This window comes from Pollachius pollachius (genome assembly GCF_949987615.1).
Source record: "Pollachius pollachius genome assembly, chromosome: 3".
Classification (NCBI taxonomy): domain Eukaryota; kingdom Metazoa; phylum Chordata; class Actinopteri; order Gadiformes; family Gadidae; genus Pollachius; species Pollachius pollachius.
Window position 1 is genome coordinate 29920711 of NC_136936.1, and position 24250 is coordinate 29944960.

A 24250-nucleotide genomic window follows, 5' to 3' on the forward strand; every position below is an offset into this window, starting at 1 on the left:
CCTCTCGAGTCCTCGTCTGACGACAGTGACTTGCTGTTGCCAGAACTGGACACAGTAAATTGTACTGCAGGAAGTGCCAGGTCCCTTTGTGCTTCACTTCCAAAAAGAACTGCTTCCAGCAGTGGCATGACAGCCCTTAGTGTATATAGTTAGTTTTAGTTAGTTAGTTATATTTGTTCAAAGTTGCTGCCAGCGTGTTTATATATATATATATATATATATATATGTATCCCTAGTGATTGTAGTCTTTAGCTGTGTTTTTACCTTTGTTTTTACAGTTTGGTTTTATTATATGTTGTTCTCAAATATATCTGCTCCAGTTAGAGTCAAACTTAATTTCGATTGTATGGTTTTCTTTGACTGGGAAAATGTATAGAGGTCTGGGTGAATTTTTAAAACAAGTCAAAACTGTTGAATTTGGATGGAATGAATACCTATAGTGATATGACAGTGAAATAAAATTAGTTTTACAGTCTGGTACCTTAGAAAGGTCAAATGGCACTGATGGTGCCCAAAAGTGCCCAAATGGCACCATTTAGTCCGCCTGGACCTACCTGTACTAAAACCTCTCTAAAATCACTTTATTAGCATTTATCCTGGAACAGGGTACTCATCAGATGTTGTTATATGTTTCCCTAAAGGTTCTGGGCTACTATCCCATAGTTTCAGTGTGGTATTCACTCTAAATAATGTGTTTTCTCTAGGCGAAAGAGTCTAGAGAAAACACAGCTAGCTGTTCTAGCTGAATTTACTCTGACACAGTAACATCTATATTGATTCTGACACTTCTGCAGCCACCTCACAGGTGTTACCTTCTTTTTGAAACCAACTTTATTCATATAGCCCTTGTAGTTGTGGAGGCATACTCTATTCATTTTGGGCATGTCATTTCGGGCAGGAGGCCTGTGAAATAGGCCTAGGGCTTAACAGGTTAATCCATATGTTCTTGCACTTGAAATAAAATGGACTTGACTTGAGAGGATTCATGTTCATTTACAATGTTTTGTGAGGTTTTGTTTCAACAGAATTATGTCTATCGAGTCCACCACAAGACTACACTTTGTTGCTCAAATGTAACATTACTCTCCTCCTTGAGCCTCCCGAAATGTCTTGCGATATTGATATCCCCCTTCCCCCCTGCGGCCTATTTTAGTTGTTTAATTTTTCTTATGTTTTGTGTGTATGCTATGTGTGACTGTAGGCTACTGCTGCTTGTCTTGGCCAGGACACTGGAAGAGATGTTTAATCTCAATGATGATTATTATTTTCAACTAACCAATAGTTGCCTTGCATTTTAAAATGTCAATGCACTTTTCAGCCCTGAATAACTGTAAAGGTATTTAATAATTTATTTGCATGCATAGTATACTACACTTTCCATTTAACAATTACCCCTGTTACCATAAATTGACTAATTTCATAATGTAATCAAATGCGCACACTAGCTGCTTTCAGACACACGTGTAAGTCCTGATGTTCTTCTGATGAGCCAACAACATATCCTGACATTTGTACACTGAAAATCTCCTGAATAATACTACCCCTGAAGTAGTATTTTCTCTGTAGGAAATGTACTTTATATGTGAATGAGGAATAGAGAGTCTGTATTTTTCACACCACTTCAGTGGGCGTGTTGATGACACTTCTGCATGTCATTGAGTGGCCCCCTAAATGATAATCAGCCTGTTGCCTTTTGTTTGCTGAACGGTTAAAAAATATTTAAATGTTGGCACTGCTTTTAAGAGTCATTTGTGGTGAACGAACGTTATACGTTGTAACATAATAGGCAAAATTTTATTATATTATGTGCTCAGAAATTTGTTACATTATTGACTGGGGTTTCCACATTATTGCTATGGGTCTAAATACAAATAGAGAAAACTAGTATAATATAATAATTATTTTTACACCGTTGGTCTCCCAACATATGCGCCGTCATCAGCACAAATTATCTGTCCTTAAATGTTAAAATCCACCATCCCCCCTGGCTTTTTTTTACAACTCGACCACTGGATGCCGCCATGGGCAATAGTCAAAGTACTGGATCACCTCATTGTACTAGAATCTACCAGACCTAAAAGCTTCAACCTCTTTTGAAAATGCTCTGTGGAGGCCATCCTATAAGCCTCAGTGTAGATGGCAAAGTGTTCTCAACGCGTAGCAAAATAATCCAAGGTCCAGGCATCAGCTCTCTTTGGGTGGTGCTCCCGTTCATTATAGAAGTAGAAGGCTGATACAAAATGGTACTTCACCAGTGTTGCTACTAAAGTGCTGTTCTGCTAATAAATATATTGCTGTGGCGTGGAGTGGTGCTCACGGCTACGGTAACAACCGTGTGTTCCCCGACATCCACACCTTTGCCCAACTAATTAGCACACCAGCAAATATACCCAATTCCCCGTGACGTTCCATACCCAGTGCGATACTCCCCCAAGTGGCTAAAATAAGTAATAGCTAAATGGTGGCTATAAATGGCTTCTACACTCCGGCCCCACAATTGTGAATATTTACTTCAACCACATTTACCCAAATTACCTAGTAACTAAAGGAGCCATTTGTGCAGAGCTAATCTAAGTGAAATCTTCTTCTTTTCTTGAGCCTAGGACATCTATGGTCAGGTCATCTAGTCAGGACATCTATGGTCAGGTCATCTAGTCAGGAAATCTATGGTCAGGTTATCTAGTCAGGACATCTATGGTCAGGTCGTCTAGTCAGGACATCTATGGTCAGGTCGTCTAGTCAGGACATCTATGGTCAGGTTATCTAGTCAGGACATCTATGGTCAGGTTATCTAGTCAGGACATCTATGGTCAGGTCATCTAGTCAGGACATCTATGGTCAGGTCGTCTAGTCAGGACATCTATGGTCAGGTTATCTAGTCAGGACATCTATGGTCAGGTTATCTAGTCAGGACATCTATGGTCAGGTCGTCTAGTCAGGACATCTATGGTCAGGTCGACTAGTCAGGACATCAATGACACTTCAGCTTCCATCAAAAGGCAGATCTTCGTTGCAGGCCGGTCCAGCTGACCCGTTTTTTTGTCTTTAGCTGAACTGAGCGGACAAAGCCTTTCTTATCAGGGTGAGTCTGTATGATTCTTCCCACTGGCAGGTTGGCCATTTTCTGTTCCCCCGTCTATCCTTGGAGGCGGCGACAGACTACGCACTCAGTGATGACCTTCCTGTGTGACCCAGCTGTTGATGGATATGCTTCAAGAGGACACATGTTGCTCTTTGGAAAGAAAGGCAGGATGTTTTTTCACTTCAGGCATGGCAGGCATGGCAGCCCTACTGAGCCTTCCTCCCACCCGCAGCAATTCATCCTGCAACACTGGGTCCAGCTTGTAGAGGTCGCTGTTTTGCTGGACAGATCCTCCATCTCTCAAAACAACAATCTCATCAGGAAACCTCTCTTGCTGGGTAAAGCATTGGCTGAAAACGAGGGAGGCATCTTATTGGCTACAGAGAGTTCCTTGTTGAAAAAAATGCATTTGAGAATCCAGCATTCAGGAGAGTTTCAAAAATCCACATATAAATACAGACCAGTTCACACACAAATGACAAGTTCACAAATGAAAAGCGTCTTGTAAATTCAAGTTTAACAGTTTGTAAATAAATGTAATAACATTCCAATACATTTAGATGTATGGATGGATCAGAAATGTGTTTGTGAAACTTATTTTTGTTTATTTATTTTACATTTATACATACCGATATCCATTTGTTTGTGCATTGAAATGTATTTGTGAGAAGAGAGTAATGTATATATAAATCACAAAATACATTTGTGAATCCTTCTCTGTGCATTCATTATTAATGAGACTGTTCTGACCCCATAGTTTGGCTCCGCCAACACAAATAGATCCGCAACTGGACTGGGGCTGAACTGTTGCCAAGCAACACATACACACACTAGCTAACTAATAACATTAACGGTACAGAACATAAACAGCGGAGTCAGCACTCATGGAATGCCTCTTATCTAATCAAATTACTCGGTCGGAACTAACTGTTGTATAAAATATAGATAACGTTATTCTACATTCTACAATGTGGGTTTTACGCCACTCTGTCCATAGGTGGCGCTCACATTTAGCCCACTCCTCGATCCGCGGAGGCGGAGTCAGGGCTTGTTCACACTACCATTGTGGGTCCGTCCGTCCATAAGGCTCCGTGGCCTGCGTCAAAAAGTTGACAAATGTTCAACTTTTCAGGGAGCGCCGGATCCGTTGGCCAATCATATCGCGGTTATGCAAATACACTCCACGCGTTTCCTGGATCCATTTTGCAATAACAAGCAGGAAGAAGCAGGAAAAATCCGCCGTTTCTATTTTTTTAAAGAAATGTGGAATGGTAACATTGTTTTTAGTCTCCTGGTCTTTGTGTCCTCTTTTGTATAATTAATATCCACACATCGGCTTTGTAGAGGGAGGTGATTTGATTGGCTGCAGTATGCGTCTACAAAGACTAGTCCCCTATACGTCAGACACGCCCTCGGCCATCCGCCGACGACGCATGTAGTGCCAGAACAAGCCTTATTTGCATAACCGTGATCTGATTGGCCGACGGATCCGGCGCTGACTGAAAAGTTGAACGTTTCTCAACTTTTTGACCCAGGCCACGGAGCCGAAGGGACGGACGGACCCACAATACATTTCGCGAGCGCCCCATGCAAAGTCAATGAGATCCGTCGACGGACGGAGGTAGTGTGAACGAGCCCGAGCCTCTGCGTGCTGCAGCCAGGTTAGCAGGGGGCAGTGTTCTGGCATTCTGTTCCGGGCCAACAGGCGGCAATGTTCTTGCCTTCTGTTCCGGGCCAACAGGGGGCAGTGTTCTGGCCCTCTGATGAAGAAGAAGACAGCAGACCGTAGCGTCAGTCCGTAGAATTAAGCATTTAATTTAAACACCTTCTTAATATATTTGTTCTTCTTCTTATTGCAATTATACATCCACAGCTGTATTGAAACGTTTCCATTCGCGGGGGAGGATCGTAATAATACCACTTATATCTCTTATTCCGTCGGGGAGTGACGTGAGGTTTCCACTCAGCAGCCGATGCATGGAGCGACCGCCAGCGGACCGATGAGAGAGCAGCTGGTCGGGGAGCGAGGATGTGCCCTCGGCCCTTGGACCGGGTCGGGGTCCTGGCTTTGGATAGGGTTTGGGTCCTTGCTCTGGTTATAGTCGGGTCTCTGCTAGTCCAGGGAGCCTCCGGCCACTACGTCCCGGCTTCTAGCGAGGTACAGACGAGTACTAGTATACTGGGCAGTGTGCACTACTACTAGTATACTGGGCAGTGAGCACTGCTACTAGTATATTGGGCAGTGAGCAGTACTGCTAGTATACTGGGCAGTGAGCAATACTACTAGAATACTGGGCAGTATACTGCAGGGGCGTTTCTAGGTATCTGAAGCATCCGGGGCTTAGCCAGGCAAATTTTGTATGCTTTAGTACGTACTTGACTTTTTACTTTCTTTCTCTGCAATTGCCTTTCTTCATTCCCTGTTGCTATCTGACTGTTTCATGCTCCATTCTTTGGGCTTTTGTCCTTTGAGCATAAGTGGGTACCTCCTTGGTCTGACTTGGGTGAACCGGTCAATGACTTCACCATGATCTAAGCCTACGTTTACATGATGACAAGACGCAAAAGTGGCGTCGCGTCTTCACTTTTTATTCCGCGTTTAGACGAGCGTTTTCGCGAGGAAATCTGCGTGCATACGGTGACGCAAAAGTGTGGAATTCGATTGGGTATGCATGTCAGGCGGCTAGATGGTGCTGTGATACACTATCACACAACACCGCCATGTCTGAGCGCACGCATAGAATCTTCCTTCTTCTCTTATCTACGCCGCGAAAATCAAAACATAAGTACAGATCCTTCTCTGTTTAGTAATACTATCTGTACATATCCTGTACATTTCGTGGAAAGACTCCTATAAGTTTATTAGAGCTGCCAGAGCAGCTTGACGGTCGGACGCATGGAAATAATCCAACATGTTTGTTTATTTCCCTGTACTGGCGATGTATGTGACGTAAACGCGTACGCGACGTGAGCAGATCTGAGCAGAGTTTTGCGTCTTGGCAGTGTAGACGGAAACGCTACGGCGGAGCGTATTTAAGTTTTCCACTCTGGAGGGTGGTTTCAGATTTTTGCGTTTATAAGCCCCAAAAACGCCGTCACCGTCTAAACGAAAGGCACTTCCGATAAAATATTTTGTCGTTTTTGCCTGCAAGCGTCCTCGTGTAAACGGGGCCTAAGAATTACTGACATATAATAAAGACATAGTGAAATCTAGAGCTTGTGCTTACAACTAACCTGTTGTAAACACTGAGGTAAACGAGGGGCGTTCAAGGACCGTCGGAAAGTAGATTTTTATTTTTATTTTCTTTACAAAAAAATAAGATTCGGGGCTAATTAAATAAGATTCAGGGCTTTAGCCCCGAATAAAACAGCCTAGTGACGCCACTGGTATACTGGTATCCAGCAGGGCTAGGTGCTTCAGGTCCATGGTTTGTCTTGCATTGACTCCTTCTTTGAGGTATTACACATCGAGTACCAGCTCAGTAAGGTGTTTACTCTAGTTGAGCACAGGTTGGGAAGGGGAGGGGATGAGGCTGTGATTTGGGCTAACTTTCTATTCCGGTAATGTGTGGATGACTGCAGGCAAGATAAATCGGATCTAAAACGGCGTTTAAACATATACCCTACATGGCATCTCTACTGTCACCTCGGGTGAATATGTAACTCTATTTTTCTTACACACGGCAACAGGAGGATGTGTTTAACCTAGCAACAGAGCGGTGGTGTGTAGTCTAGCAACAAATTGTGTCACCCCCTCCCCCCCGCCATCTTCCAGGTGGTCCTCCAGGTGAACCTGAGGTCAGACCGCCTGACAAAGAGGAGCTCTCCTGAAGACCTTCGTCTGAAGATGAAGATCTTCTACGACTCCAGTGTCAACCAGTGAGTTTGCACCATTTCAATGTCCACCAAGCCTACTGGCTGCTTGACTTGTAATTTGGCTTTTAATCCATCAACTTCTCTCTCTCTCTCTCTCTCTCTCTCTCTCTCTCTCTCTCTCTCTCTCTCTCTCTCTCTCTCTCTCTCTCTCTCTCTCTCTCTCTCTCTCTCTCTCTCAGACTAACAGCTGATAAACGGAGGCTTGTGAAGGTGAGCTGACTGAAAACAGAGAGCATCAAAATCAGGATTTGTTAGTGTGCATGTGTATTCATATTCTGCCTGTGTGCTCCCAGGACAAGCTGTTTCCTCAGGCCATTGAGTACCTGCAGAAGGTCTTCAGTGTCCGACACCGCGTGGGACTGCTGCTGCTGAGCAGGTACCACTCCAAGGTTCTTCCCTTCCCGTTCTTCCCTCCCAGTGCCCCACTTCCTGTCTCTCACATTTACATTTAGTGGTACAGCAAACACCTTTACTAAGTCTTACAAGTGAGGCTGACCATCAAAGCAAAGCATCTAATCAATATTTGAGGAACTTTAAATTAGCTATATCATTTTTCAAATGTAATGCATATGGAAACTTTAAACTGAATATAAACTTTGGCTTCATAATGTGTATCCATTACATTCATAATGTAATGGATACACAATAGGTCCATAAGTTATATTATGTTAAATGACTACAAGAGGTTTAATTAGTTCCTATGTCTCCAGGCAGTGTGCTAGCGGACGCTACCTGAGGAAGAGGGGCGACCCTCATCGCTACTGCCAGGGGGCGTGTGCAGAGCAGACCCGCTGTGGACCCGTCATCGTCCCACAGCACCACCTGCAGGTCAGCAGCTGGTACTGCATAACGCCTGTCATTACACCTGTGGGTTCAGCAGACCTCACCTGTACCTGCACAGCTATTCACACTAATACCAGTTTTAGGTGTGTAGAGGGTATTAATACTATAGTATTGTAGTGTTGATACTAGTACTGTGTAGCATCAGTGTTAAGTGTGTACAGGGTATTAATACTATAGTATTGTAGTGTTGATAATAGCACTGTTGTAGCAGTGTAAATTGTGTAGAGGGTATTAATACTACAGTATTGTAGTGTTGATAATAGTACTGTGTAGCAGCAGTTTTAAGTGTCTACAGAGTATTAATACTATAGTATTGTTTTGTTGCAGCAGTGTAAGATGTGTACAGGGTATTAATACTATAGTATTGTTGTGTTGCAGCATTGTAAGGTGTGTACAGTGTATTAATACTGTAGTATTGTTTCGTTGCAGCGGTGTAAGGTTTGCAGTGAGTCAGGGACGTCCTGTGGCCCCCAGGGGCCCCCAGATGGCGTAGGTGTGGAGCACTCCGACTTCATCCTCTACGTCAGCGGAGTGATGACAGAACGCTGTGGTCAGGAGAACATCATAGCCTATGCAGCTTACTGCCAGCTGGAGAACACGCTAGACCGGTACTAATACTATACGTTACTAAACGTATAGTACTAAACCTACACTATACTAATTCTATACTATACTAATACTATGCAGAACACAGCCAGCCGGAGGCCACTAGGGTTGTGCAGATTGACGATGTCATCGTCCATCGTGATGGCTGACCGACATCACGATGGAGAGCCACCATTGTGATGCCATGTCCCCCCCCCCCCCCCCCCCCCATTGTCAGACACACACTAATCCTAGTCTCTTCTATAGTTAACCTAAAAAATTTGCAGGGATTGCTCTGTAAATTAAATTGAGAATATATCTAATGCATATAAATGCTATTTTAAATACGGTAGCCTATGCCAGAGACGTGACGTGTTAGTCTCCCGCGACCTGATCGCATTTCTCGAGCCAGATTACACAGTGCCATGTCGCCAAACTATGACTGTGCGGCTGGAGAAAATGTACAGTGAAGCAGCAGCCTTCCTCCATGAGATCCTGTCCTTAGCGGAGAAAGTTGCCTTCACTACCAATGCTTGGACAGCGTTGAGCACGGAATTGTACGTGACTGACCATTCACTTTTTTCACTGGGTTGTGCAGAGTGCGATCCTGCAGACCTGCTCAATACCAGGAAGGCAAACTGCGGAAACATGAATTTTAGTTTCCAAAACAAAAATCAAAAACGGTTTTGAGTGTATGTTAAATTAAATGGTTTTATATCTTAAACAAATTCCGTTGCAAAGTGGAGGCACGCAGCATCAATATCCTTATTTAAAAAATATTAATGGGCCGACGCCGACACATTTTACATATTGTAAATTGACTTCAGACATTGTATACGTTCACAAACCTGATCTATGCTCTGTGATATTTTGTTTATCATCATTTCTATTAACTTCTGCGTGGCGCACACGCAAGTGATCATGAAGATTGGTCACCCATCTCTTGCAAGTGGAAGCTACTTTTTTTTTTTTTCTTGCGTGCAAAAGCCTGGATGAGTAATTAGTTAGGTTAGTAAAATAACCCAATTATAGTTTTAAAGTAGAAAAAATATTAGTGTAAATAGATTAGAAAAAGTGCAAAACCCCCCCCACCCTACGATGAAGACATCATTGTCATGATGTTTTACTGTAGACATCATCAACTGCCAATTTAGGGGACATCACCCAACCCTAGAGGCCTCAGACCCGTACCAATACTATACTATACTATACTATCATATTACCATACTAATGCTATACTAATGCCTATTTTCCACCGACAGTACCACCTCAACTCGCCACGACTTGGTATGGCACGACTTGGTTTGGTTCCAGGCACGTCGTGTTTCCATCTAGAATAGTACCTCTTCAACGTGGACAGGTCGCAAAGCACGCGTGTCGTGCTGAAAGTGGAATCCCCATATGAAATCGCACCCCCTCTCCGCGTGAACGCGCTTTCGCTTATTTCGTCTGTGCTTTCTGGGGTCACATCATGCATGAATGTATGAATTGTTAACGATTACGGATTTTAGTTCCCTTGTAGTTCATTATCGTGAATGTGACATCTTGCATATCGCTTTCTGTGACAATTTGCTCATCTTGTGATGATATGATATAAACACTGCTATAAACTATTAACCCTCTTTTCGTCAGAAAGAAATCTTGCATATCTCTTTCTGTGATGAGTTGCCCATCTTGTGACGATATGATATAAACACTACTATAACGCGGAGAGGGGCTGCGGTTTCAGACGGGGATTCCATTTTCGGCACAACACCGGGTTTCAGGCTCAGACGTCACGCTCGTCCAGTGGTGTCACTCTCTGACCAATCAGTGGCCAGCAGCCTGTTTACGTCACACAAAAGTATCGGATCAACTCTCTTTGAACCTCGACGGAGGTGAGACTAAAAAAGTACCAGGTACCATATTTTGGTGATGGAAAAGCAAAAAAAAGCAGGCTGAGTCGAAGCGAGTTGAGCTGGTACTGTCAGTTGACAAGGGGCATAATACTATGCAGAACACAGCCAGCTGGAGACCACGCTAGACCGGTACTATACTACACTATGCTAATAGTATACTATACTATATTTTGTCAGTGTTAGTGAAATTGACAGAGAAATTATTTTTGTCGCCTCTGCTGTCGCGTGCGTGTGGCTGTGAAGCTCCGGCTGGGCAGTGGTTGATTTTGATGTTCATGCCTGAGAGAAAGTTATGCTTCTTTTATTAGAACTCTACACTGTGTGGTGCATTTCATAAACAACATCCCTCATTATATAGGCTACATAGGCTACCTACTAAACCTTTCAAAGTTGCAGTGGGTCGTAACCATGGGGATAACTACTTCCTAGACCCCAAAACCCATTCTCTCAAATCTTTCGCCTTCAGGCTGGAACAGGGGGATAACTTGCACTTTAATTAAAGGTCCACGAGAAGGGGTTTTCATTGTCAAAAGATATGGCTTGTTGCTTTTTCAGTGGCATAGGTAGGTCATTCCTACTGCCACCCAATAAAAATATACAAAATAGATATACATTTGTTCTGGAAAACATTTGTTGAAGCCAGGAGTGATTCCAAAGTGAGTTTTTAAAGATTTTCAAGTATCTGGGACCTGCTCTGTTGCGGGTCGGTCTTCGTCAAAGTGTCCCGGGCCATATTTTTATCTGTGGGATAAATGTTTAAAGTATGTTGTCTCCCTCCAGGCCGGTGGCTGGCTACGCCAACCTGTGTCCCTCTATGATCTCCTCCGAGCCCCAGGAGTTTGAGGGCATGTTGGCCACCGTCAAACATGAGGTCATCCATGCACTGGTCAGTCCCTTCCCTGCTCCTCCCTCTCCTCACCTCCTCCTACTGTACAGCAGTGAGCTGTGGATCTACCTCCTCCTATTACATACTGTATAGCATTGAGCAGTGACTCTGTCCTACTCCTCCTCCTCCTCACTGTACAGCAGTGATTATCTCCCTCCCTCTCTCATACTGTGCAGCAGAGAGCAGTGAGCTGTGACTCCTTCCTCCTCCTCCATACTGTACAGTAGTGCCAGCCTTTTCTATCCATCTTGTGAGCTGTGATTCTGCTGTTGTCCTCTAGGGGTTCTCAGCGGGTCTGTTTGCATTCTTCCACGATGACAAGGGATCTCCCCTGACGCCGCGCTACGCTAGTGGGCTGCCAGCCTTCAACGAGAGGTCAGAGGTCACCCCCACACACTGCTTCTCTCTCTTATATTTACTTCTATCTGTCTTTTCTATCCATCTTGTAACCAGTACATTGTTAACATCTCTCATCAGCCTGGGTTTGTACCAGTGGAGCGAGGCAGTGGTCCGCTCTGTTTCCCGCCTCTGGGACGTCAGAGGAGGTCTCATGATCAGACACCAGGTCCATCTATTGGTCACGCCCCGTGTCGTGGTGAGAGGGAGGGGTTTGTTTGTGCAAATGTTAACATACTCATGAGTGTGTGCCTGTATTAAAACAAATATCTTAATGTAAATTTTGTTTATCATAAGGATCCCCATTGATTGACACCTTGATGAACAGTCAAGGTGTCAATCTTGTCCTCCTGGGCTCCAAGACTTGTAAGACTGTTATCTAATAACAGTTCATTTAATATATATCAAATTTACAGTAATTATCCAATAACAGACAATGATTTAGCATCATCAAAATTTAACTAACACAAACCAAGGACAAAAATACATTCTAGAAAACAAACGATGAATAAAAAAAGGGGAAAGGTAGGATATCTATAACTAGTGTATGTTTTTGAAGCATTGATTCCAGCTTTTTTTTCTTTCCTTTTGCATGGTAATATGTCTTATATGATGTTCAACACAGTAATCTATTCAATCTTTTCCCTTTTACTGAAATATGACCTTAATTTAAGGGAAGCAGGAGTAAAACTCTTTGCCAGTCTGTCAGCCAGCATTCTAACGCTCCACACTGCTCTGAACGTCTGACGTCAAAGGGTTTCCTAGGGGGGGAAATGGGTGTGGATGTGGAGCTCTGTTTGGGCAGAGGTTCGAGAGAGGGTTATGGTTCTCTTTTCTGTTAATTTTGACGTTCGCCTCCGAAAGAGGGTTAGGTTTCCTGGACACATTATAACGCCATGGCGTGTGTGAAGCATTTCATATACAACAATACCCCTCATCAGCTGCAACAAGGGCTCAATTAAACGTTAAAACATAGCTTTCTTTTTGTAGAACTAATCTGGCCCTGTAGACCATTGCATGACTTTACAGCTGTATATGTGACCGTTTTCTCAGGTGTGTGTGTGTGGGGGGGTGTGTGTGTGCAGGAGGAGGCCCGGAGACACTTTAACTGTCCTATCCTGGAGGGCATGGAGCTAGAGAACCAGGGAGGAGCGGGAACCCAGCTCAACCACTGGGAGAAACGCCTCCTGGAGGTCAGTCTGTCTTTTAAGTTAAGTTATCCTTTGGATAACTATCCGTGTTTGAGGACGTAGGAGAGTGCTGCACAACAACTCCCGCCGTCCACATTTTTGCCTACCGGTCGGGATTTGAACTGGCCACCCTCTGGTTGCCGGTCCAACTCCTTAACCAGTAGGCCACGGATGCCCTGCTGGGCCGTGGATGCCCTCCTATGGCCTCTGTCTGCTGACCCCTCACTGTTCACGCAACAGGTCTCAGTGGTCAGAACTATCGACAGATGTCCCTTCTGCTTTGGAGGAGGTTGGTTGAGGTTATTAGTAGGGGTGTAACGGTACACGTATTTGTACCGAACCGTCACTGTACAGGCACTTCGGTGCGGTTACAGAGGTGTACCGCGGTTCGTAAATGTGGCGTACAAAGCATTAATATGCCGAATGTAGAGGCCTGTTTTGCAATGTGGAATTTAAAACTTGAAGTAGGAGTTCCACCCGGACCATTTGGCCAAAGTATACTACTCCGACTCCGTAATCCGCTCAGCAGCTCTCCGTCGGGATGTCGGATACGCAGTGCAAATCGCCGCCCGATCTATCTTCTATGTTGACTACAAACCATGTAAGCAGTGTTGTAAATAAACTTTCAAAGCTTTTCAAATCTTATTTGGTGTTTTACTAGTCCTTAAGGTGCAAAGTAAACAATGTACAAAGTAATTAAGGTGCACAGTCAAACCGGAGAAGTGATTCAGGAAATTATTTTGTTAGAGGACCAATCACAGCCCTTGCCGTCTCCGTTGCGTCGACCAATAGGCCCATGGCGTCGACGGATAGTAAAAAAATATTGGATGCGCACGTAAGCTACGGAGAGGGTCTCCAACAGGGTCTCCGGCTATGGAGAGGGCTCTCCCTGTCTACGTACAGCACTTTAACATGCACACGCATTTGAAAAGGCACCATCCAGGTGTTACTATCACCGTTGCTGTGAAAAAAAACGAGCTGTGCAAACCCAGCTCACAACACTATTTCAACAACCCCTGTCTGGGTATTCAGAAATGCAAATGCCATAACCAAGTTTTTTGGTGTTTTCATTGCTTCTATGTACGGGTTGAGAAACAAGCAGTTTTTTTAAATTCCCCCCTTAACTATTAACCGTACTGTACCGTACCGTGACTTAAAAACCGAGGTACATTCCGAACCTTGACTTTTGTGTAACGTTACACCCCTAGTTATTAGAGACGGTTTAGTTTGCTTAGTTAAGTTAATGAGCACATTGCTCTAGTTAAGGTAGCAGAACTCTAAGAACAGTAAAACCGTCTAAGTGTGTTTCCTTGGCGACAGAACGAGGCGATGACGGGTTCCCACACTCAGAACCGGGTGTTTTCCCGCTTGACGCTGGCGCTCATGGAGGACACAGGCTGGTACCATGCCGACTACAGCCACGCCCAGCGCCTTGATTGGGGGCAGGGCCTCGGCTGCGACTTCGTCATGAAGAGCTGCAAGTTCTGGATGGACAAACAGCGGCAAAGGTCAGGGGTCACTTCAACACAGTAGGACCTGCTGTTGCCCGTATTGTGGCTCCTTTACCAAGGGATTTTGAATATCTTGATTTGTGAATTATAAACTAGTGGAGATTGTAATGCAAAGCCATGTTGTCTTTGTCAAGACTTGCGGGAGCGGTTGAACTATACAGCCCCCTCCAGAGGGAGGGTACTATAGGTTGTATCTGCTGCATTGCTTGCATCGCTTGCTGTGTCTACTTTTCTTACTATTCCTGGACCTTTTATTTCTATTGTTAAACATTATTTGTGGCAATATCAAAAGCAGTGTAAACCATTCTTGTTTACACAGGGCCTATGATACTGCAAACATGTTATGACACATTACAACACTGTACAACATGCTACAAAAATATGCTACTGTCCTCTTTAACACTCTACAGCAGGGGTCAGCAACCTTTTCAACATGCAGTGCCAGTTTGAAGTTTTCTCGTTAATGAAAATTTCAAAAATTAAGCAACAATATATTAAAAATTAAGCTGAATTATGACACAGCGACCAAAAACATTTCCAGAAGACCTGGAATTGTACTATTTCCATATAGTCCACAATCATGCATCAACATTTTAAATGTTTTTTTGGTTGTTATATTTGCAACATGGGCTTACAAATTATAATTACATATGTCCCATCTTAAAACACCATTTTCAGAAACTCATTCAGAAACATATTTGCACTGTGAGAAATGTAAAAAAACGAGAATATATGAGAATGTTGAACCATCCACATCAATATCTTTAAGACATGTACAGCTTTGCAAAACCATGTGAAGGCGATGCATACAGGCCACTTGCAACAATATTTTAAATATTTTCTTCTCTATTACTCACAACATAGGTTTAAAAACGATTAATTAATCCCATTTCAGAACACTGCTTTCTGTAACTAATTTAAACATATTTGCACTGGGAGGAAATGCACAAAACAGAATAAAGTGCAAAAAAAATTTGGTAGGAATGATTATGCTGCCGCATTGTGCTGTGAAATTTTTTAATAATATATATATATATTTTTATTTTAGTTTTTTTTTAAGTGTACCAATGATTATGTGGCACGCGTGCCTAGGGTTGCCGACCCCTGCTCTACAGTATGCTACATCATGCTACAACATGCTACAGTGCTCTACAACACGCTACAGTACTCTACAACACGCTACAGTCCTCATTAACACTCACGTAGGCTACAATAAGCTACAGTACACTATAGTACTCTACAACACGCTACAGTACTCTACAACACGCTACAGCACTCTACAACACGCTACAGTACCCTGCAACAGCTACAGTAATCTACATCACGCTACAGTCCTCTTTAACACTCTACAGTACGATACAACGCTACAGTATGCTACAGTACTCTGCAACACGCTACAACACTCTACAGTACTCTACAACACACTACAACACTCTACAGTACTCTACAGTATGCTACAGTATTCTACAACACACTACAGTCCTCTTTAACAATCTACAGTACGCTACAACACGCTACAATACTCTAGAACACACTACAGTCCTCTTTAACACTCTCCAGTAGGCTACAACACCTACAGTACACTAAAGTACTCTACAACAAGCTACAGTACTCTGTATCACGCTAAAGTATGCTACAACACGCAACAGTATGCTACAACACGCTACAGTTTGCTACAACACACTACAGTCCCCTTTACCACTCTACAGTATGCGCAACACGCTATAGTACCCTACAACACGCTACAGTACTCCTCAACACGCCACAGTACTCTAAAACACAATACAGTACAGTGTGTGTGTGTGTGCGTGTGTGCAGGCGGGTTCCTGTGACTCCGTTCTGTGACACGGTGAGGTCGTCTCCCCTCCGGCTCAGCTGCAGACAGGACCAGCAGGCGGTGGCGGTCTGCAACTTGCAGACACACACACACACAGTGCCCTCCGAATATCAGGTACACACACACACACACACACACACACACACACACACACACACACACACACACACACACACACACACACACACACACACACACACACACACACACACACACACACACTATCCCAAGAGCACCAGGTACACATACTCAGCTCAAGGTGTGCGTCAGTATTTTGATCAGATCGAGGGCGTGGCTGCGGAGGAGCTTCCGTACTACGGGGGTGCTGTGGAGATTGCTGACTACTGCCCCTTCAGCCAGGAGTTCAGCTGGCACCTCAGCGGAGAATACCAGAGAAACTCCTACTGCAGGGTACCAGAGAACCAGCCAGGTACTAGTAGTACATACTACCAGGAATACACACTTCTTACTAGTATTACATACTACTACTTCCATACTACTGGGAATCGACACTATTTACTAGTGCTTCTACCCTGGTCCCTTTAAGCTGCACTACAGTTGCACCACGTCTACCTCTCTGAGCACTCTGCATCCCGAGTCTGACATCAGCAGAAGGCATGCTTAGGGAGGGTTTTATTGGAACTGCCGCAGATTATCTTGCCTTTATGGTGCTGGTTCAGTGGAGCCTGCTAAATTGGTTTGTACCACTACCCAGCCAATCAGAGATACACACGAATGGAAGAGGAACAGGGAGACTAGAGTGGTCAGAGATACACACAAACAGAGCAGCAACTGGGAGACTAGGGTGCTCATAGATACACACCAACAGAGCCGGATCGGGGAGACTAGAGTGGTCAGAGTGAATCAAGCCATTAAGTTAATTAATAGCATTATACACGTTCATTCTAGTACACAGACAATTCCAAACCTGTATCTCTCATAAGTTCTGAGACCTCGGCAGTAGTTAAATGGCAATATGAATGGCCACTATTAGTTAAGGACGAAGAAACAACCTTCCAGCACCAGATCAACAGAATCCTCTCATTCACTGACAACCAATGTCACTCTTTAAGGATTGAATGATTTTGGAGGCTGAACTCTATGCGGGATCACACATTTATGATATAACTAGATTATTTCAATAATATATTGCGAATGATGCACATCATAGGGGATTTAAGGGAAGCGGGTGTTCGCAATGCCGACTGAAAGATAAGTAGGTATACTTGCGTATACCCTGCACTACACCATTGGGTACCAGCTAGGGCTGGGTATTCCCTACAACCTCACGATATGATACGTATCACGATACGTATACATGATACAGAGGCCACGATACGATGCGTATCGCGATACACGTTGTTTTTGAATAAAGTTTTGTCCTACACAGAATTGACTAAAGCTATTCTTTATTGTTCTGTATGGATGACACAACCTAAAATAATAACAATTCAGGCCCACAGAGATCTTAAAAGTAAAATAAAATATTCTGTTTCTTATTCCCAGACTTATTATTAATGCAAATAAAATATTCCTTAATTTTTTAATTTAAAATTGCCTTTTCTGTTGTCTGTTATGCTTTTAGATTTTTGATGCAACAATAGTATTCTAGTTTCACTTGACTTTAAGTGCACTTCTATTTGCTGTAAGAAAGTCCATTTGACATATCAGTTGTTTTAGAATAATACAATAATTATAAAAAAAAATCTGTTCACACGGCCTGGTTGTTATTGTGTTCGACCAAGAGTGACAGCTGGCGATAGGAGACTTGATTGATTTTCTCAAAAGTAAGCATTACTTTGTGTTATGGAAGAGATTTAGGAGCGTCACCCAAATCTCTCTCTGATTCGACACAATAACAAGCAAAAGGTAAATAAACGAAGTTTGATTTCTCTGTAGGGATCCTTTCCATAATGTTTGAATATTATGTAAGTCTTTCAGTGGCAAAAACAAGCACTGCTAGAGAACATGCATTGAAGAAAATGGTTGACCCCAATGAATGATGGGAAAATAGGGTTCAGTTTGGAAGTCCAGAGGCCTTCCTTTATTCCTTGATTGATCCCTTGATGTGAATTGCTGTTGAATGAGCCCAGTTGTGTAAGGTCTGTTGATCGGTGTGATGGTGTCTGCAGAGTGGTGGAGGAACTATGCAGTTGAGCACTACGGTCCAGACTCGGTGTGTGTGTACCAGCGGTCCGCCTTCAGCATGGAGCAGTGTGACAAGAAGATGACCTACCCTGACTGGGGGTCAGGCTGCTACAAGGTACACACACGCACGCACGCGCGCACACTATAAAAGTCAACTACTTAACACACACCTTAATTATGAATAAAGAAAAAAGATTGAAGGCTCTGTCGTTTCTGTTTTAATAATCGTATGGTTCATTAGACTAAAAGACGAAATTTTTCAGAAACATAATTTCAGAAACTCATTCAAAAACATATTTACACCGTGAGAAATGTAAAAAAGGAGAGTATATGAGAATGTTGTAACCATCCACATCAATATCTTTAAGACATATAGTTTTGCAAAACCATGTGAAGGCGATGCATACAGGCCACTTGCAACAATATTTTAAATATTTTCTTCTCTATTACTCACAACATAGGTTTAAAAACGATTAATTTACCCCATTTCAGAACACTGCTTTCTCTAACTAATTTAAACTTATTTGCACTGGGAGGAAATGCCCAAAACAGAATAAAGTGCAAAAACAAATCGGTAATAATGATTATGCTGCCGCACTGTGCGGTGAATTTTTTTAATAATAAAATAAAAATAAAAAAGATTTATTTTTTTGTTTTTTTTTGTTAATGATTATGCTGCCCCGTGCCAGTGGTGGCACGCGTGCCTAGGGTTCCTGACCCCTGTTTGAGATACCTATATAAATATTACATTATTTAGATATAGAGCTCCGGGAGTCCGCAAACGGCAACAATCACTGCTCCTTCGTGCTGCAGTTCCCTCTGGACTGCAGGGAGTGAACGCTGATTGGCTATTATATTGGCCGGTGAAATTTTCCTTTAAGGATGTTGCGGCTTCCGTAGCATTTCAATTGGCGTGGAGTCGCTACGACCGGAGCAGGAGACGTGCAGATTATTTTAAAATAACATAATGTTTATTAATTTTGGGAAAACAACTTATACATTATCCCTGATGCCCACGGTAACGTTCACGTTTTACTATTCATGATTCATGGTAAAAAAAAAAGTATCCCTCCTGCTTCCACCAGTTCTTTCCCAAAGAAACCCTATCCTTATTACCTGGGTAGGTAGGTAGGAAGTCTGGGCAGAGTCAGGTGGGAAACCCAATCCGTGCCCGGCCGTGACACAGACAGAATCAGGCCCCAACATAATCATTCCATGCAAGATAAATCACACAATACAGAACAACATGAAGATTGTAAATTTCCCCAATAAAGGATAAAATTAAGAGTAGAGTGCACTCTTGAGTTCATCTAGTTTACCTTGATAGAACAGTTTTTTTTAGGTTGACTACAGCACTATTTGAAAGGAACACATCCATGTGATGAAATCCTTCAGGTGCACTGCTGATAAGCGGTTGTTTATCTCAACAAATTTAACGTGTGTGTGTGTGTGTGTGTGTGTGTGTGTGTCAGGGATGGAAATTAACACACGCCATTTGCGGGTGGATTTGTATGGTGGCGGGTGAATTGTGTCACTTCACCCGCCACTGTGTCGGGTAATACTTTCCAGTCAGGTCCGTTCAAATTTGCATATTTAATACATTCGTCATACGGCGCTGCACAGTTTCACAACCATTACTGTCAACATCCGGCCCCCTTCTTCTTCTACGCCTCTTTTGGTGAACTGCGACTGTCAACATCTGGGATAATATACCGGTAACCATAGAGATAATATGCCGGTATCAACATTCAGTATTGTATGCTAGGCTAATTATTGACATATAAAGAAAGAACTTTTAGAGAAAACAATGTTGCGTTTCCTCACCGGAGGAAAGAGAACAGCTGAGGAGAGTGTAGGCCAGGTACAGGTGGCGGATGATAGAACGGCTGTCATCCCCAAAAAGAAGCGTTTTAATAAGAGATGGCGAACATCGGACAGTGGGCAACACCGTGACTGGCTGGTGTTTGACGGGACGAGCCAGACAATGTTCTGTGCTCTCTGTCGTAAACATGCTTCGGATGGCCACAGATCAAATAGTTTTGTGAGTGGGACACAAAACCTAAAATTGGAAGCCGTGAAGGACCACAAGTCCTCAAAAAGTCATCTTCACGTTTTGAAAATTGCCAAAACGTTTTGAAAATTGGAAAAGCAGCGCCCGAAACCATGACAGCGATGAGGACGCTTGTTAGCCTCAAAACAGCCCAGCTTGATAGATTGTCTCTACTATTTCGAAATGCACACGCAATTTCCAAAAAGGGAAGGCCATTTCAAGACTTCGAATGGCACTGCACGTAAGTTATTTTTTTATTTTCTATTAGGCCTAATGAAATAGTTTGTTGCTGTCGAAAAACTAGCATGTTGGGTAACCTTAGAGCTCTGCTCACTTGTTTGGCAAACAGCTGCTTTCTATCAGTCTGGTCAAAACAGATGTCAAGTGTGTGTGATAAGACGTAGGGCTGTCCCAAATACCATTTTACAGGCTTCGAATACTCGTTGGATATTCCGAGCGAGTTTTCCAATACTTGTTCAAAAACAACATTAATAATTGAACAGTAAAAAAGTCGGAGTTCCTTACTTTGCTGTTGTTCCGTTCCAAATCAGCTGTCATCTGTGCCATCGTAGCCCTTACAGGAGCTTATCAATACATCCCGTAACGTGCATATAAATCCATACAAAGATCCAATGTTTAGTCGTTTGTGTCCATATTAAATCCATCATTGACCGGGTATTCCTTTGTCAAAGCCAGTCTGTGAATGCGCAATAGCAGGGATGCATAGCGAACGTACACAAACAGATACGCTAACGAGTTCCTATGTATGTATGTATGTATATATATATATATATATATATATAGTTTAATGTATTCTGATGTTTTTCAATGTGTCTTGCACTTATTAAGTCATTGTTTCTTGTTCTTGTTTCTTCATGGTCTAAATAAACATGACTTAACATGGCAGATACCTTTGTATTGTTTATCATATGCGGTAAGAGTGTAACATTTTCAACTCAGTTCCTTGGTAGCACCTACTTAAAGTAAAAATCACTTCTGATGGAAAAAATGTGTATGAAAAACACTTTTCTTATCTATTGTTACTATTGTTTAAAATGTCTGCATATATTAAAAAAATATATAGTGTAAAAAAATGAGTGGCTGGTAGATTTTTAGATCTACCTGCCACAGTGGCTGGTGGGCAAAAAAATTAATTTCCATCTCTGGTGTGTGTGTGTGTGTGTGTGTGTAGGTGGTGTGTTCGCACCAGGGTCTGGCTGTGTACGTGGAGGATAGCTCGTTCCCGTGCGTAAGTCCTGGTCAGCTGATCAGTGTGAGTGTGCGTCTGAGCGGCTGGGTCTATAACGGCATGCTGGTCTGTCCCTCCTGCTCCGACCACTGTGACCTCTGCCCTGAACAGGCGGCGCCCTTCAACGTAACCCGAAGCACTGCTATTGGTCAGTCTTTCCTCCCCACGCCGTCCAATCACATTTCAGTCAACCAGGAACAGATATTCTCAGAGCATTCCACTCCCTTAATGCTGGCTGATGGATATGGCATATCTAGCTAACTTCACTTAAAAACACCTTTAAATATGTCATCAAAAAGTATTATTTTCTGCAACTACAAAATACTGTATGTAGAGAGATATTTTCAGAGTGAAAACCTGTTGTGTTCCAGACCCGTGCTCCGCGAGTCCTGGTCTGGCTCTCACTGTCCGGCTGCTGCTGGTCAGCCTGCTTGGCAGCCTGATTTCCCTGTGACGCTCTGCAACACAGCTGATGGTACCCTAGAGGAGGATCTCTCCGTCTGTCTCTCTCTGTCTCTCCCTATTTCTGTGCTCCCTGCTCTGTCTCTTTTTATGCACAATTTAAAGTTGTACATTTTAAAGTGGAAAAGCCACATATTGAAAAGATCACAAAATAATGAAGTAACGATTTTTTACGCTGGATAAAAGGCACCTACATTAGCAATTTCTTTTTCAGATTGTCTCATAATGTGGTTCAATATGCGAGACCTTTTGATGGAAACTCACCTCTCTCTCTCTTTCCTTCTCAGCTGACCATAGTACCAGGTTGTCATGGTCCCCAGGCAGGGTTTTTCATCCCTCCATCACGAATCCTCAGGGAAAATTCCCACAATCCTTTTCTGCTCAGATCTCAACAGATAAAGGCACTGTTCCAAAACGGACACTAAATGTTGGAACACACACAGATGCAGCGACCAGTCACCAGCCGAAGCTGTCTTAGCCTTTGGGACAATGCTAGGTGTCAATCCCAGGACATGAGACAGTAGGCTGATGATGGCGATGCTGTCTCAGTGTGTCATAAAGTGAGAAGGCAACTCCATCCTGATTCTTAGTGACTACCGCTAGCCATGCTAATGCTAACTTGGCTAATGCTAACTAAGCTGACTCCTATGGTGCTTTTAACTTTAAAGTTTATTCAATAGTTTAGTTGCGGTTTATCAACATTTTAAGCACTGTTTTCTGAATAGTTTTTTGTACATATGAAAGGGTGTGAATGTAGTGTGGGACTGGTGGGCCAGTGTCCAGTGTGCGAAATACTCAGTGTGTATCGGGCGGGGGGGGGCTTCAGTCGCAGGGTTCAGTTTTGACTGAATAACTGTTTTTATTCAGTTGTATTTAGTTTCCAAATCCTTTTTAGCTCTAACATTTTGTGATCTCACAGCTGGCTATGGGCATGCCCCTAATAGCTTTTTTTTTTAATGCAAAATTATTGAAAAAGTTTAGTTTTATTTTTTACATGTTTCCATATAAGTAATTATCTCCAAACTGAAAAAGCTCCAGAGCCACAGTCTGGAGTGCAGGTTCTACCAATGTAGAGTCTGAGACGCTGGCTTATCTGTCACATGGTAGAAAAAAAGACTTTGGCGCAAACAGATTTGTAAAGCGTTCACTCGGATTCCTAATCTGTGCCCATGGATTTGATCTGTTCCGCACAGCAGGGATTCCCCATGAAGCATTTTGATGGCTTACTGGCCCTACAGAGGCCTCATGCATGAGGAGAAGATACATTCAAGATGAGGCAATCCCAGTGTTTAAATCAGAGATTAGTTTATTTTGAGCCAAAATTAAAATATCATTATTCAAAGAATTCAACAATATATTCAAAACAAAAGTTACAAAATAACAATATTTGGTTTACAATGAACAGAAATATCTTAATTTTACAACATATTCATGAAATAAAGCGATATAGTCTGAGTTGAGTTCATGGACACGATTGTAAATCAGCAGTTGAAGTTGCTTTATGTCATGCTGCACCTTTATAGACTATAGCACACAAGAAGCTTTAACAGGATGGTAAAACCAACGTAACTGTACATTAAAATGTGAAAAGATAAACCCTACATTCAGCCATTCCTACTGTATAACTCTGTGCGGCCGGATTGGGACCCGAGGGAGTTGATTTACCAAACCGTGCGCATTCGATTTACACATCAAGGTGTTGTTTCTACAATGTATATTTTCTTGATTCTGTTGTTATTTGATGACACTTATGACACTACAAACCTTGTTCACCAATTTATGACATTTATGATCCCCCCTCCCCCCCCCATAAATTTGCAGTTTAGGCTTTCAGGGGGTCTCAAGTTTCAATCAGGGGTCTCAAGTTTCAATCAGGGGGTCTTCAATTTGGGGATTGCCCCCCGTATTTCGCACACTGCCAGTTAATTTATTGAAATGTCTGTTATGTATGTCCTTATGAAATTGTTTTATTTAAGAAACCATTTTTTTTAAATAAAAGAATGCTGTTTCTTGACATTCATGTTGATTACCTGTTATAACCTTGGCTTTTTAACATGTTAAACAGCCAAATAAATAATTTAAAGCTACCGCAAGTAAATCTAACTTCCCTGAAGTAAAATAAGTATTCTGCACCTTAGCCCTATATAACCACTACCCAGGCCTTAGTGTATTGGTCTGCCCTATATAACCACTATGCCTTAGTGTAAGGGTCTGTCCCTTAGCCCTATATAACCACT

General features: G+C 42.8%; 1 protein-coding gene across 1 annotated transcript; it reads left to right on the forward strand.

The window, feature by feature from the left end:
* The first annotated feature begins 4281 nt into the window (after window positions 1–4281).
* lmln (leishmanolysin-like (metallopeptidase M8 family)) lies at window positions 4282–24022 on the forward strand. Its single transcript, XM_079732088.1, has 17 exons — window positions 4282–5240; window positions 6858–6961; window positions 7138–7168; window positions 7252–7334; window positions 7669–7786; window positions 8231–8409; window positions 11065–11170; window positions 11451–11545; window positions 11648–11765; window positions 12652–12759; window positions 14077–14264; window positions 16086–16218; window positions 16375–16534; window positions 18237–18367; window positions 21495–21699; window positions 21923–22026; window positions 22301–24022. The coding sequence occupies exons 1-16, from the start codon at window positions 5112–5114 to the stop codon at window positions 22003–22005; spliced, it is 1971 nt and encodes a 656-aa protein (XP_079588214.1). The 5' UTR covers window positions 4282–5111; the 3' UTR covers window positions 22006–22026; window positions 22301–24022.
* The last annotated feature ends 228 nt before the right edge of the window (window positions 24023–24250 follow it).

Excerpts from the sequence above, each read along its gene's own strand:
- lmln (XM_079732088.1), top strand. The coding sequence starts at position 5,112 with ATGTGCCCTCGGCCCTTGGACCGGGTCGGGGTCCTGGCTTTGGATAGG. Across the intron at positions 14,265-16,085 it reads ATGGACAAACAGCGGCAAAG|GCGGGTTCCTGTGACTCCGT; the intron begins GTCAGGGGTCAC and ends GCGTGTGTGCAG. Across the intron at positions 16,219-16,374 it reads CAGTGCCCTCCGAATATCAG|TATTTTGATCAGATCGAGGG; the intron begins GTACACACACAC and ends GGTGTGCGTCAG.